The sequence below is a fragment of the Eurosta solidaginis genome, chromosome 4 (assembly GCF_040869045.1).
Source record: "Eurosta solidaginis isolate ZX-2024a chromosome 4, ASM4086904v1, whole genome shotgun sequence".
Lineage (NCBI taxonomy): Eukaryota > Metazoa > Arthropoda > Insecta > Diptera > Tephritidae > Eurosta > Eurosta solidaginis.
In genome coordinates, this window is record NC_090322.1 from 117,945,205 (window position 1) to 117,966,878 (window position 21,674).

Below are 21,674 nucleotides of genomic sequence, written 5' to 3' on the forward strand. Positions count from 1 at the left end.
ATTAGTACACCATAGTAGTACCTTATTATAAGTTTTATTGCAGATATTAAATTGCTTGGACGTATAATGAGACACCATCTGACTTCAAATTAATTTTTTCATAGTCTTAATAACCTATTTCGAACTTTATTTAACAGGGGGTCACTGTTGTTGTTGTTGTTGTAGCAGTGCTTCGCCCCACCTAATAGGTGCGACCGATCACGAATTGTCATCAATATCCTCTAACGGGAGTCCAAGGAAACTTGCTGTTTTAACAGGGGTGGACCATAATGAAAGGGGTGTTCGAGGCGTTGGTTCCACATTACAATTAAAAAGATGGTTGGTGTCATGTGGGGACACATTGCAAGCGGGGCATACATTTTGTATGTCGGGGTTGATTCTGGATATGTAAGAGTTTAACCTGTTACAGTATCAACGAAGTTGAGCTAGAGTGACTCACGTTTCTCTGGGGAGTATGCATTCCTCTTCCGCAAGTTTTGGGTACTGTTCTTTGAGTACTGGATTCACCGGGCAATTCCTGGCATAGAGGTCCGACGCCTGTTTGTGAAGTTCACTGAGGATCTGCCTGTGTGTTTTTTGCGTCATACGGCTGCGTTCTCAGGTGCCGTATTTCCTCACAATGCTTACGGAGATGACTCCTTAAGCCCCTAGGCGGCGTTGGCCCATCAATCAGATGTCTGTTGGGATGCCCAGGTTTCTGGGTATACAACAGGAACTGTTTGGTTAGCATCTCATTTCTCTCCCTGATGGGGAGTATTCTCGCCTTATTATGTAGATGGTGTTCTGTGGACATAAGAAGACAGCCCGTGGCGGTTCTGAGAGCAGTATTTTGGCAGGCCTGTAGCTTCTTCCAGTGAGTAGTTTTTAGGCTTGGCGACCATATAGGGGCACGTAGCATGCAATGGGCTGGCCAATTGCTTTGTATGTGAGAATGAGGTCACTCATCGGCAGTGGTTCGGCCAGCCCAGAAAGTGTCATGAAAATATTCCCACCAAAAATTCATTTGCCAGATATCGTTTGGAGTCGGTGTACCAAAAACTTGAAAAAGAGGTTCTCAGACAGTTTGGAATGTAGAGTTTACATCTTTCATGGGTTCTTTAAAAGGGCAAAAAGTAGATTTCCTTATTGAAAATAGTTTTATCGACGTTCTTATTTTGCAAATAAAAAATTATTTATCTCAAACATATTACGAAAACTTATAGACTATAGTGGAGTTTTATTCATCATGTATCCCTTTTAAATTAAAACACGGATAGCATCTGCTAACTTTTTTTTTATTTTTTATGAAATTGGAGTAAAAATGAATTTAAATTTTTTATTCTCTTATGTCTTTTATAAAGATGCCTTTTTTAGCTTTTTATTTTTGGCAATGTAGCCTGTTTTCTGAAAAAGATCTGGCAACACTGCTCCGTACCCTCTACTCTTCTCTCTGCAGCTCTCTCAACCTAAGTCACTCATATAGAGAACTTCTTTGCCAAATATTTCACTTCTCGCCAATTAGTTTCGAGATATGACTGGGCGCGTGGCACCGAACACTTTCAAACCCTACTATATCAAATTATGTGTCGAGCGATCTCGGGAGTGGGGTTTGGACCCACACTTCTGCAATGGGTTTTCTGTTGATTTGGGGCTCTTCAATATTTTCCACCATCAAAGCTCTGTTTGATATTTTTGTTCTTATTTTTTGTTCCCCCTTTTTTAATTCCGTCTAATTCGAGTATTTATGTTGCATTTTGGTAACATCAAAAATTTAGAAAACTGTTTTTTTTTCAACTAGAAGGTTTTTCTAATCGTGGTCGCCCCTCGGAAGTGATTGGACAAACACTCCCGAGTGTATTTGCCATGAAAAGCTTCTCAGTGAAAATTCATCTGCCTTACAGATGTCGTTCGGAGTCAGCATAAAACACGCCCGTCCCACCAATTTGGGGGGAAAATTTAAATGAGCACGACGTCAAGAATTTTTTTATTTTGCATTTTCTCGAAGTCTTTCAAGCATGCAATTTTATTTGTTTAAGCCTTCAAGGGCAATACCGGTATTGAAAGTTTTTTGAAGCGCTGCCGACGCCGAAGTAAGCAACCACTTCTTCAGACAAATTATTTCAATGGAACCTTCGGGTTCCACAATCTTTCTATTAACACCTTTAATGTGTATAACAAAGAAGGACGTTTCTCTATCGTTTCCTTTACCATCTCCCCAAACAGCGTAGCGCACATCCGTGTTCATTACAAACCGACATATGTGTCCTTCATAATTTACTTGCCTCTTAAACTTTTTTCCACCTTATGAGTGATATAGCTGCAGTATGTCAGGTGTAGAAGCTTTTACTTATTCCAATAGGTCCTCAGTACTGAAACTAGACAAGTGCAGATATTTCATTAACGATATTCTGCACCACTTATTACTTGTTGTAGAAAAGACTATTAAATGCATGTGGTTAATTTTGCCGATTTCTTCAAATCCAATTTTGTGGTTGATTCTGAATAAATGATAACGAGCCGGACCCGTTCACATCTTGCGCAACCAATATAAAAGTCTCATCAAATATCAAGAGAAATCAGCTGTTCTATCAATCAATTAAAACTTACAGCTTGCGCTTCCATCTAGCGTATGATAGCAACTGCCAGTAATGCAGTGCAAATATTCACAATAGTGCCATAGTACAAATATATTTCTTTGTGTGCTAACAATCGTTTAATTTTAACAAATTATTTTAATAAAATATAGCTAAACAAAAGCACTACGACCAAAATTGCCCAAAGCCCGAATCTCCATCTTTACAACCAGCACTTAACTTATAGATTTGGATTCCAAATAAGAGCGAAAAAGGGACCCGTACATAAAAACAGCAATTAGAAATAATATATATGATGATTTGATGTTGATGTGTATGATGTTTTGTCCTCTTTTTTATTTAAAAATGCACCAGTTCTCTGTGCGTTGCGCTCTGTCGTATTTTCAATATCTCGTTATCTATCATTGTTCGATGAAAATTGGAACTGTCACTCCAATCTTTAAGTCGAGAAATCAAAACGAGGTCACAAACTATAGGCAATATCTAAACTAAAGACAAGTTAGCATTTTGTATAAAAGGGATAACCGATCCCTGCCAACATGGTTTTGTTGCAGGTCGTTCAACTGTTATAAATATTGCTGTTGTTTCACAGTTCTGTGGTTCTGCTTTTAAGGTCGGGTATCAAGGTGATATCATATACACAGATTTCTCCAAAGCCTTTGATACAGTTTCTCACAAATTACATCTATTGAAAATATGGATTTCCATTCAACATTTCTGTATTCGCTGAAAGCATACCTGTCAAATAGAACGTTTTTTGTTGAAATTGAAAATATGAAGTCATATGAGTTTTACCAACATCCGAAGTGCCGCAAGGTACCATCCTTGGCCCGATCCTTTTTTAAACTTCATCAATGACTTTGGTTTATGCCTAAAACATTCAAAATAACTACTTTATGCAGATGAGTTAAAACTGTATATAAGGATAACATGCCCATCAGATAACATTGATCTTGCAGGATGATTTAAATTCTCTTAATACCTGGGCTTTTCATAATAATCTGCGATTTAATATAAGTAAATGTTGCAATACGTTTTCTAAATCTATGAGTTCGCTTTCGGCAACAAGTATAGCTCTTGCCTCTGTATAAATTTTGGGAAATTCCTGATTATTTTGCAGCTTCTGTTAAAGTTCGGATCGCTGAACTGTCGAATAAATAACACAAATATTCAGTATGGCAAAATCGTCATCATTTACAACTCTACTGCGACAGTAGTACTTCATAATTACAATGCTCACGTACTTCAGTAATAGCGTGATAAAATCAAAATGATTGACTCTTCCTCAGCTTGCGCTCCTTTTATACTCTCTGTTGCCTCATTCGCCTTCTTCTATTAGGGTCTAGACTTTTCACTAATAGTCTACTAGAACAGCTGCTTATTTATTTCTCTTTTATGTATCTGGTATTTACATTTGGCTTCTAATTATATGCGTGTGGATGCGTGAGTAATAACATCTGCTCTTAGGTGATAACTACAAGTGTATATGTGAAATAATCTCTTCGCTGTTTGCATATATGTATGTGTTGCTGCTTGCTTAGATGTTTACATGTACATATGTGTAGTTGCTTACTTTGCTGTTGTTGTGCTTTTATTAACTAGCAACACAGTGACGCATCGATGTTGCTAACATTCAATTGAAAGTGTTCAACGCAAATTCATTAGATAATCTTCAACCTCTCTATTTTGATAATCCGTTGCCTCCCTATATTGCTAGGTGCATGCTCATCGACATTTTGCCGCACGAAGTCAGACGTTCTGTTCAAAACTTAATGTTTATCGTCGACATTATCACTGGTGTATTTGACTGCCTAGCTCTTCTTGGACAAATATGTTTAGATGTTCCCAATAGAACTCTCCGCTCTTATAATATATTTTACATTGAAGTTCGGAGATCTAATTATCTTACTTTTGCACCACTGTTTAGAGGGCTTAAAGAGTTTAATCGGATCTCTAGAAGTCTGGATCTTGACTTTACTATGTCAAGACCCTTGTTTAACTACCGAGCAAATACAACCGTTCCGTGAACTCGTTGTTAATTAGTTTTAAGTTAATTTATAATAATAATATAAATCTACATAGTCAATAAGGTCTGTTGCCATTGACTGAATAAAGATATAAATATGAATATTTGTATGTACACATGGAAGTCATATGTCATTTTACGTTTATATCGGCTTTGTTGCAGGTTCCATCGATGACCATAACATTAGCAATGATTTGCCTAAGCAACGTCAAACAATGCATGTGCAAGGTATTTCCCATTGGGCGCCAGCAAATATTGGAACTTATAGTCAGTCGACGAGAGTAATATCAAATTAATTAAAACTATATATTCAAACATTTATCTATGCATGTATGTGTAAAATGCATTTCAGATCGATGAAATTACATATATTTCTGGTCAAATCGGACTTGTTCCTGGAAGTATGACAATAATTGAAGGAGGTATACGTCCTCAATGTAAGCTAGCTTTGCGGCACGTTAGTCGAATAGCAAAAGCTATGAACGCCCAAGGGCAATTACGCGATGTAGTTCATGGTATTTGTTTCCTTACTCATCCAGCCTTTATAACAGAGGCACGCCGTCAATGGGAGCGACGTACAGCGAATGCAATAATGGATTATATTGTTGTACCAACTTTACCTCGTGACGCATTAGTGGAGTGGCAAGTTTGGGCACATACGCACAATGACCAATTCGAGTGTAAGTACAAAAGAAGAAACCTACACAGAGAAAGCTCAAATTCCTTTTTTTAGCTGCGGTTAACCATCTACACGATTTTGACGTTCTCGCAACAAAGCGCGCTGTGGTGCCAACAGCCAAGCGGCTTAGAGGGTTAGAATATACCCGCGCTAGGTATGCCTGTCGTAAGAGGCGACTAAAATACAAAATAGATTCATCTATCCGTGGCGAATCCTGTTTTATTAACAGCCGAGGCTCTGGCGACCCCGAACTCCTCATGGATCTAGGGGGTGGGAGGGCGGTATGGGCTAGAAGGTCGCAGGTGGTCATAACAAATCGTTCCCGAGATGGTCGGGCTTGGTGCCGGAACGTACCGGATCTACATCCGGCAAAGGATCATCAACATCGATACCACTCCCCAAGGCCTTCGGGTAGTGTCCTTATCGCTGCAACAACAACAACATGCCAATTGAAAATACAATGGAGAACCAAGTTATGCTCCACCTACTCTTTCCAATGCAAACCGCGATCGCCATACCCCATGCTGTCACCGGCCGGTATTGCGGTTTTATCGACAAATAGGCGAAAAGGTGGCTCGTGTCGTTTTCTTCTCAAGGTTCGTATCTTGGTTTTCACATGCTCAACGGATGTGGGCAGTCCTTTAATATAAGTGCTGGTACTAGACTAAATGGCGGGTCTGTACATTTTGGTTGGCTCTTACGGCCCCTTTACCGCACGGACCTTATAAAACATTCTCTCTCTTTTAAAATTATATAGATGCACAGAATACCGAGTAAAAGTACTACTGGAATATCATTTTTCTAGTTATTTCATAGCCCAAGCGCCACCTAAAGCCGTAGATGAACACTATCTTCCTAAAAAAATTCTAGCCATTCGGCCTCAATTTGTTTTCGAATTAAATACCGACTACTTCACGAAATTTTTATTGTAATAGTTTATTTTTTCTTATTCGTCCAAAATATATTTTTGTCTTCCTGTTTTAGTTTTTTTAGTTGTTGTTAGTTCTGTTAGGTATGTTTTTTTAACTGGCGTTGAAAGTGTTTTTGTTGCAAATAATTTAACAGCACAACTTCCGGAAGAATAAGATAAAAATTCGAAGGAATCGCCACTTACTTAGTTTGTATGTTTCTTATGTTTTTTATTTATTTATTGCAATCAGACGAAGAAACTGGATGCTCCGTAAGCGATTACACAATATCAATACGACGCCGCTGGAACTACGAAAATAATTGTGCTGCAATTGTCTGCTATGTATCTACGGGTAAGATTAAAACATGTATTAAGCAGTTGCGGTCAAAATAATAAATGTGCTCTCAATATATCTAGGTTTTTTTTAAACCTAATAGTTAGCTAAGCTCGCTACTGGGTATATTTAATTTTAATGGTTTCCTACGCTATTAGCTATCAACACTTGAGTTCCAATAAGCAATTATAATAATTGAATTATTCAATTATTATTTTTGTTTAGGAAAAACTGAAAAGAAGGAAACATTTACTGGCATATTGCGATGGTACCATTTCGAAAACCGCCATGTAATCATCATCACCGAGATTCAAGCCGCGAATTACATAAAATTATATAGGGCTTTGCATTGATGGCTGATATTAAATATATTGCTTTTTTCAGGAGCTATGAGCAAAAAAATGCACATTCTGCAGTGGTTCTTCTATTTTTCATATTTTGTTGCAGATGAGAAATTTATAATTTTTCTAGCTTGGTTTAAAATGATAATAATGTAATTATTTTATAGCCTTTACAAGTTGTTTTCAGACTTATAGTAAACAATCGGGTGTACCGGCGGCCGCCGGGGTGTGGTGGTAGCGTACTCCGCCTACTGCACTGAAGTTCTTGGGTTCACAAAGCAACATCAAAAATTTTAGAAACATTTTTTTTTTCAGTCAGAAGAGAGTTTTTCTAAGCCGGGTCGCTCCTCGGCGGTGATTTGGCAAGCACTCCGATTGTAATTCAGCCATGAAAAGTTTCTCAGTGAAAACTCATCTGCCTTGCAGATGCCATTCGGAGTCGGCATACAAAATGTAGGCCCCTTTCCGCCTATTTGTAGGAAAAGCTAAAAGGAGCACAACGAAAATTGGAAGAGAAGCTCGGCTTAAAATCTCTTCGGAGATTATCGCGCCTTACATATGTTTATTTTATCGGCATACATATGCCTGAAGTGCTACCCATGGCGAAAACGTACAGGTGGCGGCCGGAAATCAGCTCATTGGTCCTTTTTTAATATGATTTGACACCTAAACTACCGGCGCAGTACGATTTTGACATTAGTCCATCGAATTCAAAGAACATAGTCCATGGACTTTGTATATATGCTTGCATGTATGTCGCCCTGCTGCCCTGCTAGAGCAGTGGTCACCAAAATTGAAATTTTGACTGTGTTAGTAAGACTTAAGTCATCGTAGTAGTAGTGGTTTAATAGTTGATAAAAAAAGCAATGAGGTAGGACGTATGCACGCATCTCTGTTAGCACTTAAAAAATAATGCGTCAAATTGCCATAAAAATACTACTTTATTGTTTGAGTCTAACGAAAAACTTAAACAAAATAAATGGTGGATATTAAACCATTCTGTGCATGAACGTTTGATTGCAAAATATTTTTTTGGAATGTGCAAATAGCAATAGCCTCCTTCGATGTTGCTACTCTGCTCGTTTAGCATAGACGAATGGATTTGCAACTCTTTGTTTCGAGAGAGCGCTGTCAAAATGCACATTTTTATAACATTTGTCAATGATGTCACTCCATACAAAAATTAATAGATCTGAATATGGGGATTTTCTTTAAACTTATTTTACAATAGTACGACTAGTTAGAGTTAAATATAAACAAATCTAAGTAAAATTTACATTTTCATTAAATTACTGAGTCAAATATTGTAACGCATTTAACTCACAGTGAAGACCATATATTCTTTTGAAATTTCAGTAAATCGGACCTATGATATAATCGTTAACGTCATTTAATGGATAGGGCTTATCCTACATGTCTGACGTTCCAGGTTCTGTGATCAAAATGGACTGGTTGCATCGGGACTTCATATTTGCAAAACATGTTTTTAGTGATAACTTTTGAATGGGAAATAATATTTACCCTCAGCCTTCGAACTAATAATATTTATACTAAAACAAGTATTTTTTATTCTTTTCCCATAATTTTTGAACGCATTTCTACATTTGTAGGTCAAACTAAAGTTTACCGAAATTTTTGGCCCGTTTTTCATTTTAGCTGGCACATTTTTTGTTCTGGCAGCCGCTTCAGCTGGCGCGAGGGATTTATCTGTGATTGTTGCCAGCTCAAATTTGAGATAAATCCCTCGTGAGAGCGCAAAAAATGAGAGTGCGTATCAAGTAATCTTTGTTGTTTAGCAATAACTAAACGAAAGAGAATAATAATATGTGTGTGTGAAGTCAGCGCGAATAATTATTTCACTAGCTGACGATCACTGGCGGCCACCGTGGTGTGATGGTAGCGTGCTCCGCCTATCACACCGTATGCCCTGGGTTCAACTCCCGGGCAAAGCAACATCAAAATTTTAGAAATAAGATTTTTCAATTAGAAGAAATTTTTTCTAAGCGGGGTCGCCCCTCGACAGTGTCTGGCAAGCGCTCCGATTGTATTTCTGCCATGAAAAGCTCTCAGTGAAAACTCATCTGCCTTGCAGATGCCGTTCGGAGTCGGCATAAAACATGTAGGTCCCGTCCGGCCAATTTGTAGGGAAAAATCAAGAGGAGCACGACGCAAATTGGAAGAGAAGCTCGGCCTTAGATCTCTTCGGAGGTTATCGCGCCTTACATTTATTTTTTTATTTTAGCTGACGATCACTGATCTAGATTAATATCAGGATCACAACGCTATGGTTTCATTTGCATGTTAAATTTTCATCGGCATATGGATCGGAACTCAGGTATTGTGCGCGTGGAGAACTAGCATTCGTTCCTTATTGGCGGGAAATATATTTCGTTTGAGGGAAATACATGGCTCAATCGTATGGTTGGCTCTTCGCAGCGACTGATTTTATTTTTTTCATTGTACTGGCGTAGGGATTGTCAAAAGGAGCTGGCAAATGTAAAATGTAACCAACACATTGACAATCATTTACTGCATTTACTAACATATAGGTACCTCTACATTAGCATCAAAGCACTTTTAGCAAACCCAGAATATACCTTTAACTTATAGCAAAGCAAGTTGTAGTGTTTTTCGCGTAGGAATTTTCAACCAGCTTCTCACACAATTAACAACCAAAACTTTGAAAGTGTTAATGTTTTTGTAGACTTGGGAGTTACAATGAACTGCAAACTTAGCTTCAACTCCCATATAAGTGCCACTGTCAATAGAGCTAAAGGTGTTTTATCATTTGTGAAAAGGTGGTCAAAAGAGTTTAGCGACCCCTACGTTACAAAAACCCTCCTCTTGGTTAGACCGATATTAGAGTATGGCTCAATAGTCTGGAATCCGAGTTTTCAAGTCAATACAAAAACAGTTTTTACTATTTGTCTTAAGGAATTTTCAATAGGACTCTTTATTTAAATTAATCCATAAAAACTTATCAATCTTCAAACTCTTGCTATTCGAAGGGAAATGCTTGGCGTAATATTTATGACAAAACTACTGAATGGATCGATTTCAAACCCATTTCTTCTGTACGAAGTGAGCTTTTGTGTTACCTGTCGAAACACGAGACACTACAAACCTCTTCTTTTAAAACAATGTAGAACGAATTTCGAACTTGACGAACCTTTCCGGTGTTTGTGCCAAGATTATAACTCTCACTCAAACACATTTGATATGTCGGACACCCGTTTTTCTATAAATAAGACTGTTCTTATCTCTCTTAACCGTTAATGCTGTATATGTTTGTTTCTATTCTATTAATTTAAGTTTTACCCTCAGTTGATGCAATTTCTTCTGTAGTTGAGCAGTTTTAAATCTCGACGCTTTACAAACCACTGCCCATCAATGACTCGGCCAAAAACAAAAAATAAAAAAAAATTTGTAAATAAAAAAATAATTAGTTAGCTTCGTGTCTTTGGGCCACTTGAGGGCAGTGCGCTACCACTACGTCCAATTATTATTATTATTATTAAGGTTATACTATGGTAAAGCAATCCTTATTCAACCTCGTTATTATAACAGCTTATGTAAGCCTGATTTTGGGTGGGCTATATATAAGCCTTATATAAAAGTTCCTAATAGTTACAGCGAGTAGTTTCTTTTAATAAGGCCTTATGTAAGTAACCCTTATTTTTATTGGTCCATAAGCCTTATAATAAAGTTGGTATATTCTACGGCGGCCACCGTGGTGTGATGGTAGCGTGCTCCTCCTACCACACCTTATGCCCTGGGTTCACACTCAAAATATAAGAAATAAGGTTTTTCAATTAGAATAAAATTGGCTGTGTTTGGCAAGCGCTCCGGGTGTATTTCTGCCATAAAAAGCTCTCAGTGAAAACTCATCTGCCTTGCAGATGCCGTTCGGAGTCGGCATAAAACATGTAGGTCCCGTCCGGCCAATTTTTAGGGAAAATCAAGAGGAGCACGACGCAAATTGGAAGAGAAGATCGGCCTTAGATCTCTTCGGAGGTTATCGCGCCTTACATTTATTTATTTTTTTTATGTTCTACCTTATGGCTTGTAATAATTCCTTACTTAAGTTTTACTTTATGTGAGCTATAAGCCTTACGCACAACGGTATTTTTTAAATAAATATTATGTCTGTTGACATAAGGTTGATGTTGCCTTAAGTAATATAGGTACTACGCCTCGATTTCTGCCTACCATAACGCCAACATTATCTGTTCCTTAGCCCCTCACATTTTTTAAATCTATCCCAAATTCATTCAATGTTCTTAAAATTGAATCTTCAAAAAACCGTTTATCTAGATTTTCTAAAATTTTGAAAAAAGCTGAAAAGAGCTAAACAATTTCTAAAAAAAAGTTGCGATTTAGCTTTAAGCTTTTAAACTAAACCGAGAAAAAAAGCTAAATCTGGCTTGAAAAAAGCTAAAATGGCAACACTGGTTGAAATGGTTATGCCTATTTTTATCAGGTGATTACGACCGGCATCGGGCGATCAAAGTCGGTGGCTGTGTAAGCGTACCCTAAAGCTAGATCGGCACGGTGAAAGCAGATTATAACTCGATATATGCGAATTGATTCGCTCTGCTAGCAATCTTTCAAAAACTTTCAGTTAGATTTGATTGAATTTTGAGAATGCTTTTAACCAGGTGAGATCAGTTACCATAGAAAACTCGAATGGATTTCCAGATCAACAAAACGAAGAATTTGGAACTAAGACACGATAATCAACTGGAACTTTGCACAAACGCATCATTGAGAAAGTTTGCATTCAAAGAACAAACTGGACCCTTACTTCCATAAATTCTAAAATTAAATTGCGCCATAGAGACGTAGCAGGTAATGTCGGATTTAACCATGAGGAAAAGAACTTACATTTTGCGTTTCTAATGATCATATTAGCCGTGTTTCGTGCAGTTTCATAAACCCACCAGGCTACTTCAATTTTAACCCTTCTCCACAATGTTTAGCCTTATTGCATGCCTCATATATGTAATACTCCTATATTGCTACGTCAGGCTAAGTACGCTCACAAACATCAGAGTGACGATATTTTGCTGTTTACAGGTTTTTGTTTTTGTATTCAATAATCGAATGTACCTAAATTTCAATTTTTTCCTATCACACTTATACCGTTTTCACAGAGAAACTTAATCGAATCACAATTTTGTTTAATGAGATAATTAAGTTTCCCTTTTCATACAGGGCCTTTTGCTTCATTAAGCGAACATCTATGTATACATAAGCAGCCCCAAAAAATATTTCGTTTTTACAAAAAATAGGTAAAATGGAAAGCAGTCGTTTCCTTCTCAACTATAAATACAACCAAAATAAAATGCATGCGTAACTACCCATAGATGTTGCACCTAACCAAATATGTGCATATTTTCGAAAAAGCCATATTATCTTTTGCAGCAAATGCAGAGAAAATTAAATTTTGAATTTTTTCGTATTTTTCGTAAATTATTGGAAATAATTGATTTTTGATTGTCATTTGTTACATTGACAATAAAAATCGAAGCACCAAACAAAGTCAACTGGATTCTTCACTGGATTAGGCATTCAATAAAGCTATAATGAGATAATTAAGAATTTGTATTTTGTACGGAAGATTGATTTCAATTATGGCTTCAATGTAGAAAACTTTACTAATTATTTCATTAAGCCTCTGTGTGAAATAGGCGTTATGCTGCTACAATCACAAAAATTTTATAGGCTGTCTTGTTTTGATTTCGAATTCAAAACTCACTGCGAGCATTTTCTATTAGCATATACATATACATGCCAGTATTTACTTGTACTACAAAAGTACTAAATTTTTATTGTTAAATGTTTCGTACAAATTTCAAAATTGAGTTTTTTGCAAAATTTTGTCTATAATCTTTTGGGGAATACAAAGTTACGTTTATGTTTATGCTTAAAAAATTCTGGTAGCGGCTTGCATAGTTATTATATTTCTAAACGTATAGTAAAATCTACTCCGATCGTAGTAGAATTCAAAGTATGATAGACAACCCTCTAAATTATGCATGCCGAACTTGTCAGAATAAGGGAAAACGTCAACGGAATGAGAACACCTGAATATTAATTTCATCATGCATAGTGTACATATTACATATATGGCGTGCCTTAATTGCAGAAATAACGTGATCGTTATACCTGGGACAGGAACTATTTATAACATTACTAGAGCGAGTCGGAATATGTTCGTTATAGACATCTAGAAATTTGCTGTTGAGAACTCAAGCAACCAGGCACCAACATTCACTAAAATTAATACAGGACAAATCGGAAAACAAGGCATCGTAGTCAAGATAACGATAATCTCTGAATGTAAAGGAACTATTCGTGTGAAAGCGGTCAAGTTTCATGTCTTGTTCTGTGAAACGATGAAGTGAACAAAATTTTTCTTACATTTGATTAAATTTTTTTTTGAAAAATTTTTTTTTTCATTTCATCTTCACAGAACAATGGTCTTTTAAAAATGTATCTGGTTCAATGCCGTCAATATTTTTGGATCACGATATTTGTTGAATGTTTATCATGAAATATTGATGGATCGAGATTCTGATTACATAATATCTAGAAATTTTGAAATCCATTAATATGGATCGCTGCATTGACAATATTTATTCTAAGTTCAGCTCCTTAGCGATCCATCAGTATTTGGTAAAATAAAGACGAAAAGTCGTATTTCATTACGTTTTATGTAATCTGCGACCAATTGACAATAGAAACATTATTAATAAAATTACTACAGAAAAGCATAATTTTGAAGAATCAATATTTATTGTAAGTTCAGCACCTGCACGCGATTCATCAGTTCAATACCCTGGAAAAATTGTTGGATTACGTGTTCCATTTGCTTCATGTTGGAGTACTCCAACAATACTCCTTTGCATTGCGTTTGCGGACCAACATCAGCCGATCATTGCTCGTTTTTTAACGACCGTGATCACGACACGACGATCGAACAGAGTTGCCAAAAGTAAAATATTGCATGCAAATAACTGATAATAAAATTTTACTATGACAACTCTGATAAAATGCAACCGCGCACTGGTTTTATGTATACATACTATAGAAGAGAGAAATATTAGTTTCTTTATTCACGCAAATGCTAAATAACATAAGAATATTTGTAGTATAAAATATAAAAGTTGTATTGCCCCTCTTCATTTACTTTCATTTTAAATTAAATTCACTCCGATAATTCTTTCCGACACAATTCCTCTAGTACTTTGGCATATGATCCTCTGTGGGTGCTCCATGGAGTACTACAGTGAAAGTACTTTGGAAAGTACTCTCACGTATGTACTCTATGGAATACTCACAAACAAAGCGAGAGTGGGATCACCTACTCCTCTCCTAGGACATCGCAATGTTAATTGGAGCACATTTTTTGTATGAATACAGATTAGTTTTGGAATACTCCTATACTCCTAAAGGAGTATTCCTTACACTATGTATGGAGTACTCGCGTTTTTTGAAGGGTATATGTTTATGAGCTGAGCTCCAATGAAGCCTGATCCAGATCCAGATAAAAATTTAACATACAAATCCAACAACAACGTCATGATCCTGATATTTATCTTGATCAATTTCGGATCCCTATGGCGGCTCTGTTCATTTTGTGTTTTGTAGTAGATTTTTGACCGCCCATCCTTTTTACTTGGTTGAATTACAGACATATGCACAACTAAACACTCCGCCAAAAGTATGCATTTCATAAAATTTGGACAAACAATTTGTAAAATACTTCTGGAGTCATAACTGACACGTTTGCCTGTGGTATTATCCCGTACGGAAAATTAAAAATATTTTTACAAAAAACTAGAAAAGGTTGCCTAGTCCATTGTGGATAAGTACAAGTGTGTGTTCACTTAGTTGTGACAGGCACTCGTCTAAGTTGTCATAACCATGGTTGCCACTTTGTGCCAAAAATGGTCCTCTCCAACCCCATTTGGTCCGCTGCGCAGTTGTCGGTCCCATAGGCCAAAAATAAAAAATCGAAGTGAAAAGTTTGTCACCAAATGTGTCGTTAGTATCTCTTATTAGAACAGCCTTTTAAAAGGTATATTTGTTTTTGTTGTATTCGAACTGTACTCTATCTAAGAATAGCTTCAAAAGTGAGATTATGGTATTAGTTGGTTTTTGCAGTGTGAGCAAGTTAAAAATAAAGTGCAAGTTTAAGCTATTTAAAAATACATAAAATATCATTATGAAGTAAATAGAAATGAATATTGAAGTCAAAGGTATTTACTTCATTTTGAAATAATGTTAGTGTTTTTAGCTTTTTGTGTTTTTTTTTTTTTTTTGTTTTTGTTATTTAAAATTTCACCAGTGCTTTTATTAGTGTTTATTTGTACAAATATTTCAATTTCAGCTAAAGTTTTAGTTGGGTTCCTCACCGATCCTCTCTCGTTTTCGTGACAAAATATTTCGATCGGTTATCAAAGACTTTTCGTAATAGATTTTAGTCACTATTAGAGTTTAAAAAAAAAGTTGGTGCAAATGCAGAAATTTGACGGAGCTTACCACTGATGAGGCCATTCTTGAATTGAAAACTAAATTAAAGTATGAGACTAACTTGTTTTTATAATTTAAAATTAATTTATGTTAAAGTTATTTTGGGAAGCAATATATTAGCTGTGTTTTTTTTCACATCTATATACGTTTACGCTTAAACTTTATATGGACTGCTAAGCGACAAACTTTAAATACACCTCTGAAATTTCTGCGCATAAAATTAGTACTACTAAATTTCAATGCGCATTATACTTTGATGGAACTGAAATATGTGTCTATGTTTCACCCTCTGCACTAATTCTATGTATTCTATGCGTGTCCACTATTTATCACAACGGATTCAGCTATATGTTATACACAGAAATACAACAGAGGGTTGTGTCTCCGCTTTTCGGTACACCCTGTGCTGTAGCTAGTTGTTTTGCCATTGCCGCTAGATGGGTCTCCCAAGCATTATCTAAGCGAGGATAGGCGTTTCTTTCACGTGCAAACGAAACGTATACGCGTGTAAAAGAAAACACGGCTATTGTAACGAATTTCGGGGAATTCCAATTATTGTGCACCTTCTGCTAACGTTCGTATCGCTGAACTGTCGAATAAATAACTCCAATATTCAGTATTGCAATATGGTCTTTATTTTGTCTACTTTGGGAGTAGAACAATTATACTTCAACATCAGGCGTGTCCGGCGCGCCGAAAAAGTGATCGGCGTAAACCTCTGAATTGAATGGCTGGACTTCAGAGTATCACATTGTCAACAACTAATGAATAAACATGCTGCTGTCTGCTGACGTCAATGGTATGTTTGACGATCTGGAACAACATCATTAACTTGCGGATGAGTATCTAGGAGCATAAACAAATGAGCCAATATCCCGCATTCCGGAATTGTTGTATTTGTAATCGAATTTGGAAAAAAAGTTTGGTGACGTAGCGTTTTTGAAGTTTTTCGTTTTATTACATTTCTCTCATATTTCGCCACCAGTGTTCGGAGTATTTAAAACTGTTACCTGAGAAAACGACTACGCCGGAGTAAAAATTAAATTTTCGGAGTATATTTTTTTTTCCTTTTTGAAAGCGGGCGAATATCTAGCATCAAATTGATTTGGTGGCTTGACAAACCCTTCGATTGTGTTTTTACCATGAAATATTTCTCAGCAAAATAGTTATCTGCCTTATCAGGTGCACATAGAGTCGGTTTCAAGACCGGACAGATTCCTGTAGGAACGGTAATGGCGACATGATAACTGACGTACAGAGTGTGGGGGAAGACGAACCCGATACCCCGATCGCCGATGATCTAAAATACGCTCCGACATCCGACTATGGTGAAGTGAGAATAGCAATATCACGGCTAAAAATCACAAGGTGCCAAGTAATGACGGGATACCCGCCGGGCTGTTTAAACATGGAGGCTAAGAGTTGGTATAAAATAAAGAAGCATAAAAGTGGGTCTTTCAGTAAATGTGGACAAGCCGAAGTACTTGCTGTCATCGTGGCCTTTGTAGTCACGTCACTGTTGACGGATGTAAATTCGAGACTGTGAAGAATTTCGTCTATTTGGGAAGCAGCATTAAAAGCAAAACCAATGTCGGCCTAGAAATCGAATGGAGAATAACTTCTGCCAACAAGTGCTTCTTTAGGCAATTGAAAAGTAAAGTCCTTTCACGACGAACAAAATTCGTGCTCTACAAGTCACCCATCATACCTGTCCTGATGTATTGCTCGGAATCATGGAAGGTGTCGATAGAAGATGAGATGGCTCTTGGAGTATTGGAGAGAAAGGTTCTCCGGAAGATTTATAATCCTAAGCTTCGCTAGCTAGGTCATGTTATGTGGATGAACTAATACGCTCCGGCAGCTTGTAAATAGAGGAAGGAGAAGATCTTCACTGACTTAGGAAAGACAGTTGGAGGAAGATTTGACCTCGCTTGGTGCTCCCAATTGTTATCGCAAAACAGGGTTAGCTGACCTTACTGACTCAACGTACATCATTTTTATATAAAACTTCAAGAAGTGCTGTACGTTGAATTTTGGCAGGATTTACAGATCGCTTCCGGACACATTTTTTGCTTACACTTTATTCCTTCTATTATCCTTCTATTCATTGAGTAAAATGTGAACAAACATGTCTTAAGACACGAACAACGAATTCACGGCATTTCATCCAATCGTTACTTATAAACAATCAGCTTTTCCTACGTATTAGTAGTATAATATCCCTGCAAAAATCGCGAGTACTCCATGCATGCATGTATGGAGTACTCGCTATGGACCAACCGACTGCTCCAAAATTAACCACAATTCATACAAAAAATATGGTCCAATTAACATTGCGATGTCCTAGGACTGGACCATATGCTCCAGCTCCGCATTACATCAGAGTAATCCATGGAGTACGCACAGTCCAATAAACATCGTGCAGTGATTACAATCGTTAAAAACGAGCAATGATCGGCAATGTTCGTGTAGAAACATGAGTTGGTCCATTGCTGCATTACAGTGGAGTATAATAGTAAGTACTCCAGTGGACCACATGATCCAACGATTTTTGCAGGGATTTAGGTAGTGATACTATTTAGTTTTTAACTCGACCCAAATAAACCTTTGAGATAAAAAATGTAGTAGGAGGTAAGAGCGGAGCAAAATACTGCGATTGGAATAAAGTCTGAACACTGCGTTAGCAATGAAACATGTTGTCAAAAGCGTGACGTCACGCCGATAAAATTTATTTCCCAGCTAACTATGCTTTTTTTGCTCTCTCATTTTTTAATGCGAGATCTGTTTGTTAGTTCATGATCTAGGAGGTTTGTTAAGCGAAAATTTAAAAAAATAATATTTGGAAAGGTTTTGTTTATATATATTATATGGCGGCCGCCGTTGTGTGATGGTAGCGTGCTCCGCCATCCACACCGAAGATCCTCGATTCACGCCCCGGGAAAAGCACCATCAAAATTTTAGAAACAAGTTTTTTCAATTAGAAGAAAATGTTTCTAATCGGGGTCGCCCCTCGGCAGTGTTTTGCAAGCACTCCGAGTGTATTTCTGCCATGAAAAGCTCTCAGTGAAAACTCTTCTGCCTTGCAGATGTCGCTCGCAGTCGGCACAAAACGAGTAGGAAAAATTGAAAGGGAGCACGACGGAAATTGGCAGAGAAGCTCGGCCCAAAATCTCTTCGGATGTTATCGCGTCTTACATTCATTTTATTTATTTTTTATATGCATTTAAGGCAATCGATGTTTCGGCCATTTCGGAAAGGTCCGCGGTTTTTGCCTCAAAATCTTGCGAATCGTTCATAAAGTTTCGGGATTACCTCCTTGCGCAGAGGTAGAAATACTTAAAATGGTAACACTTTTGTAGCGCAGATTCAGTGAAGGAGATGTTCTGGGCTAACACTAATACCCGTCGTCGGCATGATTTCTTTAAATCATTTGTGGTTCCATGATGGTCACGCACAAAGGCGACTAACGGTTGCTATCAATTATCCACTAATAGTCATGACTCTCGTGGCACAGTTTTAATGATTAGCATCAATGCTGGCTTATTGTTGATCGCGCCAAAGAGTGCCTTCAGTTTGTTTGGCAGTTTCTAAGAGCTACAATTCCCGACATGCGAGCAGTAGCAATCCCAACCACCAGTCGCTACCACGCATCCTGGCCCTTATACCATATGCCAGCACAGAAGCTATAGGACTGCGACTTCGAACTCATACCTTCGTCGACGTCACTTTCCTAGAAGCTCTAAGTGTATCTCCGAAGACTTTCTGACGGATGTTTTTGTCGCGCTATGCTTCCAAGCTACACCAAAAGACACCTTGAAATATTAGGAAGTAAATATTCTGCCAAAGATGCCGCCCTCGACATCATAAGCAGTCTAAGTGGATATCATTGCGTAACTCATGGGTGAGAATCGTATAATCCTTGGCTCATCTATATAATTTAAACTTACAAGGACCGTGGATAAAAGTTTAAAATGTAGACCAACATTTGCGGACGTTTGTGTTCGATAAATTTACTTCAATAGTCTTCGTTTCCATAAGAGCCTTCAGTTTTCAGACTAGCTTGACTATCCCCTACGTTAGGCTAGTAGAACACCCGGTCATTTGGTCGACTGTCTTGAGAAAGCTTTTGCTTCACCACTTTGAGTGTTCTTGCGAAGGACGAAAGCCTAACCTGGTTAAAAAATGTGCCTACATATTCACATTTGTAACAGGAGCCGTCACGTGTTGGTCATATTTAAACATGTTGATAGGGCCGCCAACTTTAGGAAATGTCAAACCGGGAGACTTGGGTGTTGACTGATGAAGTGTGAAAATCAAAATTAAGATTTCAGACTCTATTTTAGATTTAAATTAATAATTTGATAATTTTGATTGAGCTTTAGGCCAGATTATTGAATAAAACTTCTTTTTTTAGTAGTATTCAAAATATATTCATTTGTTCGATATTTCGACTTCAATTTGAAGTCATCATCAAGAATCTACGAAAAGAAAACAATTAACATTTTTAAACATACATTTCCGTAGCAAAAATACAACTTACACATATGGATATGTATGATCGACTAAACAGAAATTATGACAACATAATTTTAGTAGAAACAAAAGAGCGAAAAATATAAATAAAGATAAATCAAAAACTCCCGCGAATATAAACAATTTCATGTACCGCAAGTGTAAACAAAAATGATATGTATACAATAAAAATGTGTCAACAAAAGTTAAAAATATATATATATGTATGTATGTACGTATTTAATGTATGCTATGCTCTCAGCATTGCTAGAGTTATTGTTCCAGCTTAAGTTTAGTGAGTGAGCCTAACTGACAGCAGCGTGATGTTGTTGTTTTAAGACCAAATTTCTGTAGGTTTGTGCACAGTGGTCTACATCTGATTTAAAATTCATTTTTATATTATTAGGGGTGTTCAAAATGTATAAGGTTTCTAAAATGAAGCGCTTATTATAATGTTTTTGATGTTCCAGAATGGTTACGTCTTCAAAAGCTGGATAGCGTCACCATTCTGGAACATGAAAAACATTAAAATAAGCGCTTCATTTTAGAACGTTTTCAAAAGCTGGATAGCGTCACCATTCTGGAACATGAAAAACTACAGAAATTTGGTCTTAAAACAACAACATCACGCTGCTGTCAGTTAAGCTCACTCACTAAACTTAAGCTGGAACAATAACTCTAGCAATGCTGAGAGCATAACATGGTTCAATTATGTACAGGTTGGCTCATCTCATCAGCTGATTTTATTTATGTCATTGCATGGTCGAAGGGATTGTCAAAAGGAGATGGCAAACTCAAAATGAAACCAACACATTGGCAACATTTTACTTACACATACAAAAACTGCTAAGTGTTATGTTTCCATTCCATACCATTCGCACCAACACTAATACACAGATTTTGGCAATTTGAACAGACATATTTTGTTGCTTTACAGATGAGCCAACCTGTATATAGTTGAACCATGGAGCATAACATACATTAAATACGTACATACATATATATATATATATTTTTAACTTTTGTTGACACATTTTTATTGTATACATATCATTTTTGTTTACACTTGCGGTACATGAAATTGTTTACATTCGCGGGAGTTTTTGATTTATATTATTTATATTTTTCGCTCTTTTGTTTCTACTAAAATTATGTTGTCATAATTCTGTTTAGTCGATCATACATATCCATATGTGTAAGTCGTATTTTTGCTACGGAAATGTATGTTTAAAAATGTTAATTGTTTTCTTTTCGTAGATTCTTGATGATGACTTCAGATTGAAGTCGAAATATCGAACAAATAAATATATTTTGAATACTACTAAAAAAAGAAGTTTTATTCAATAATCTGGCCTAAAGCTCAATCAAAATTATCAAATTATTTTAAACAAATAAAGTGATTTTTCAAACCCTTTTCATACGTGTTGAAGATATATGCAACTAAAGTGTGAGCTGAGAATCCTTTCAAAGGAGAATTTAAATCACTGGAGCCTACTAAAGGAGTTTGCATCACTGATTTCGCGTATTCTTTCAGCCAATCGGGATATAAAATTCGGCACCTTTTTCGGGTAACATGCTTTTTTAGCAACTCGAGGACAATTTGAAAATATCTTCGACATTTTGGGGCATTTTATTTAAATTCATTGTTCTTTATTAATTTTTTGAAAAAATTATGCGAAGTGAGCATTTAAATTTATTATATAACTTTTCTTTAAGTTTTTTGTTTTAATAACTTTGTAAATTCGGTGATGCGAAATCCGG

General features: G+C 36.7%; 1 protein-coding gene across 10 annotated transcripts in view; it reads left to right on the forward strand.

The window, feature by feature from the left end:
• LOC137250204 (uncharacterized) overlaps nt 1–21,674 on the forward strand; it is a 300,510-nt gene that overhangs the window by 231,152 nt on the left and 47,684 nt on the right. For 7 of the 10 annotated variants that reach the window (XR_010952848.1, XM_067782622.1, XM_067782621.1 and 4 more), the window contains 3 exons: nt 4,762–4,880; nt 4,952–5,279; nt 6,439–6,540. Coding sequence is in view for 7 of the 10 variants with exons in the window: in XM_067782622.1 (XP_067638723.1) it covers nt 4,762–4,880; nt 4,952–5,279; nt 6,439–6,540 (549 nt within the window). In the remaining 3 variants the exon portion in view is untranslated. Of the gene's footprint in view, nt 1–4,761; nt 4,881–4,951; nt 5,280–5,332; nt 5,875–6,035; nt 6,409–6,438; nt 6,541–21,674 lie in introns of those variants that run through there. The other 3 variants (XR_010952851.1, XR_010952850.1, XM_067782625.1) reach the window with 2 other exon arrangements.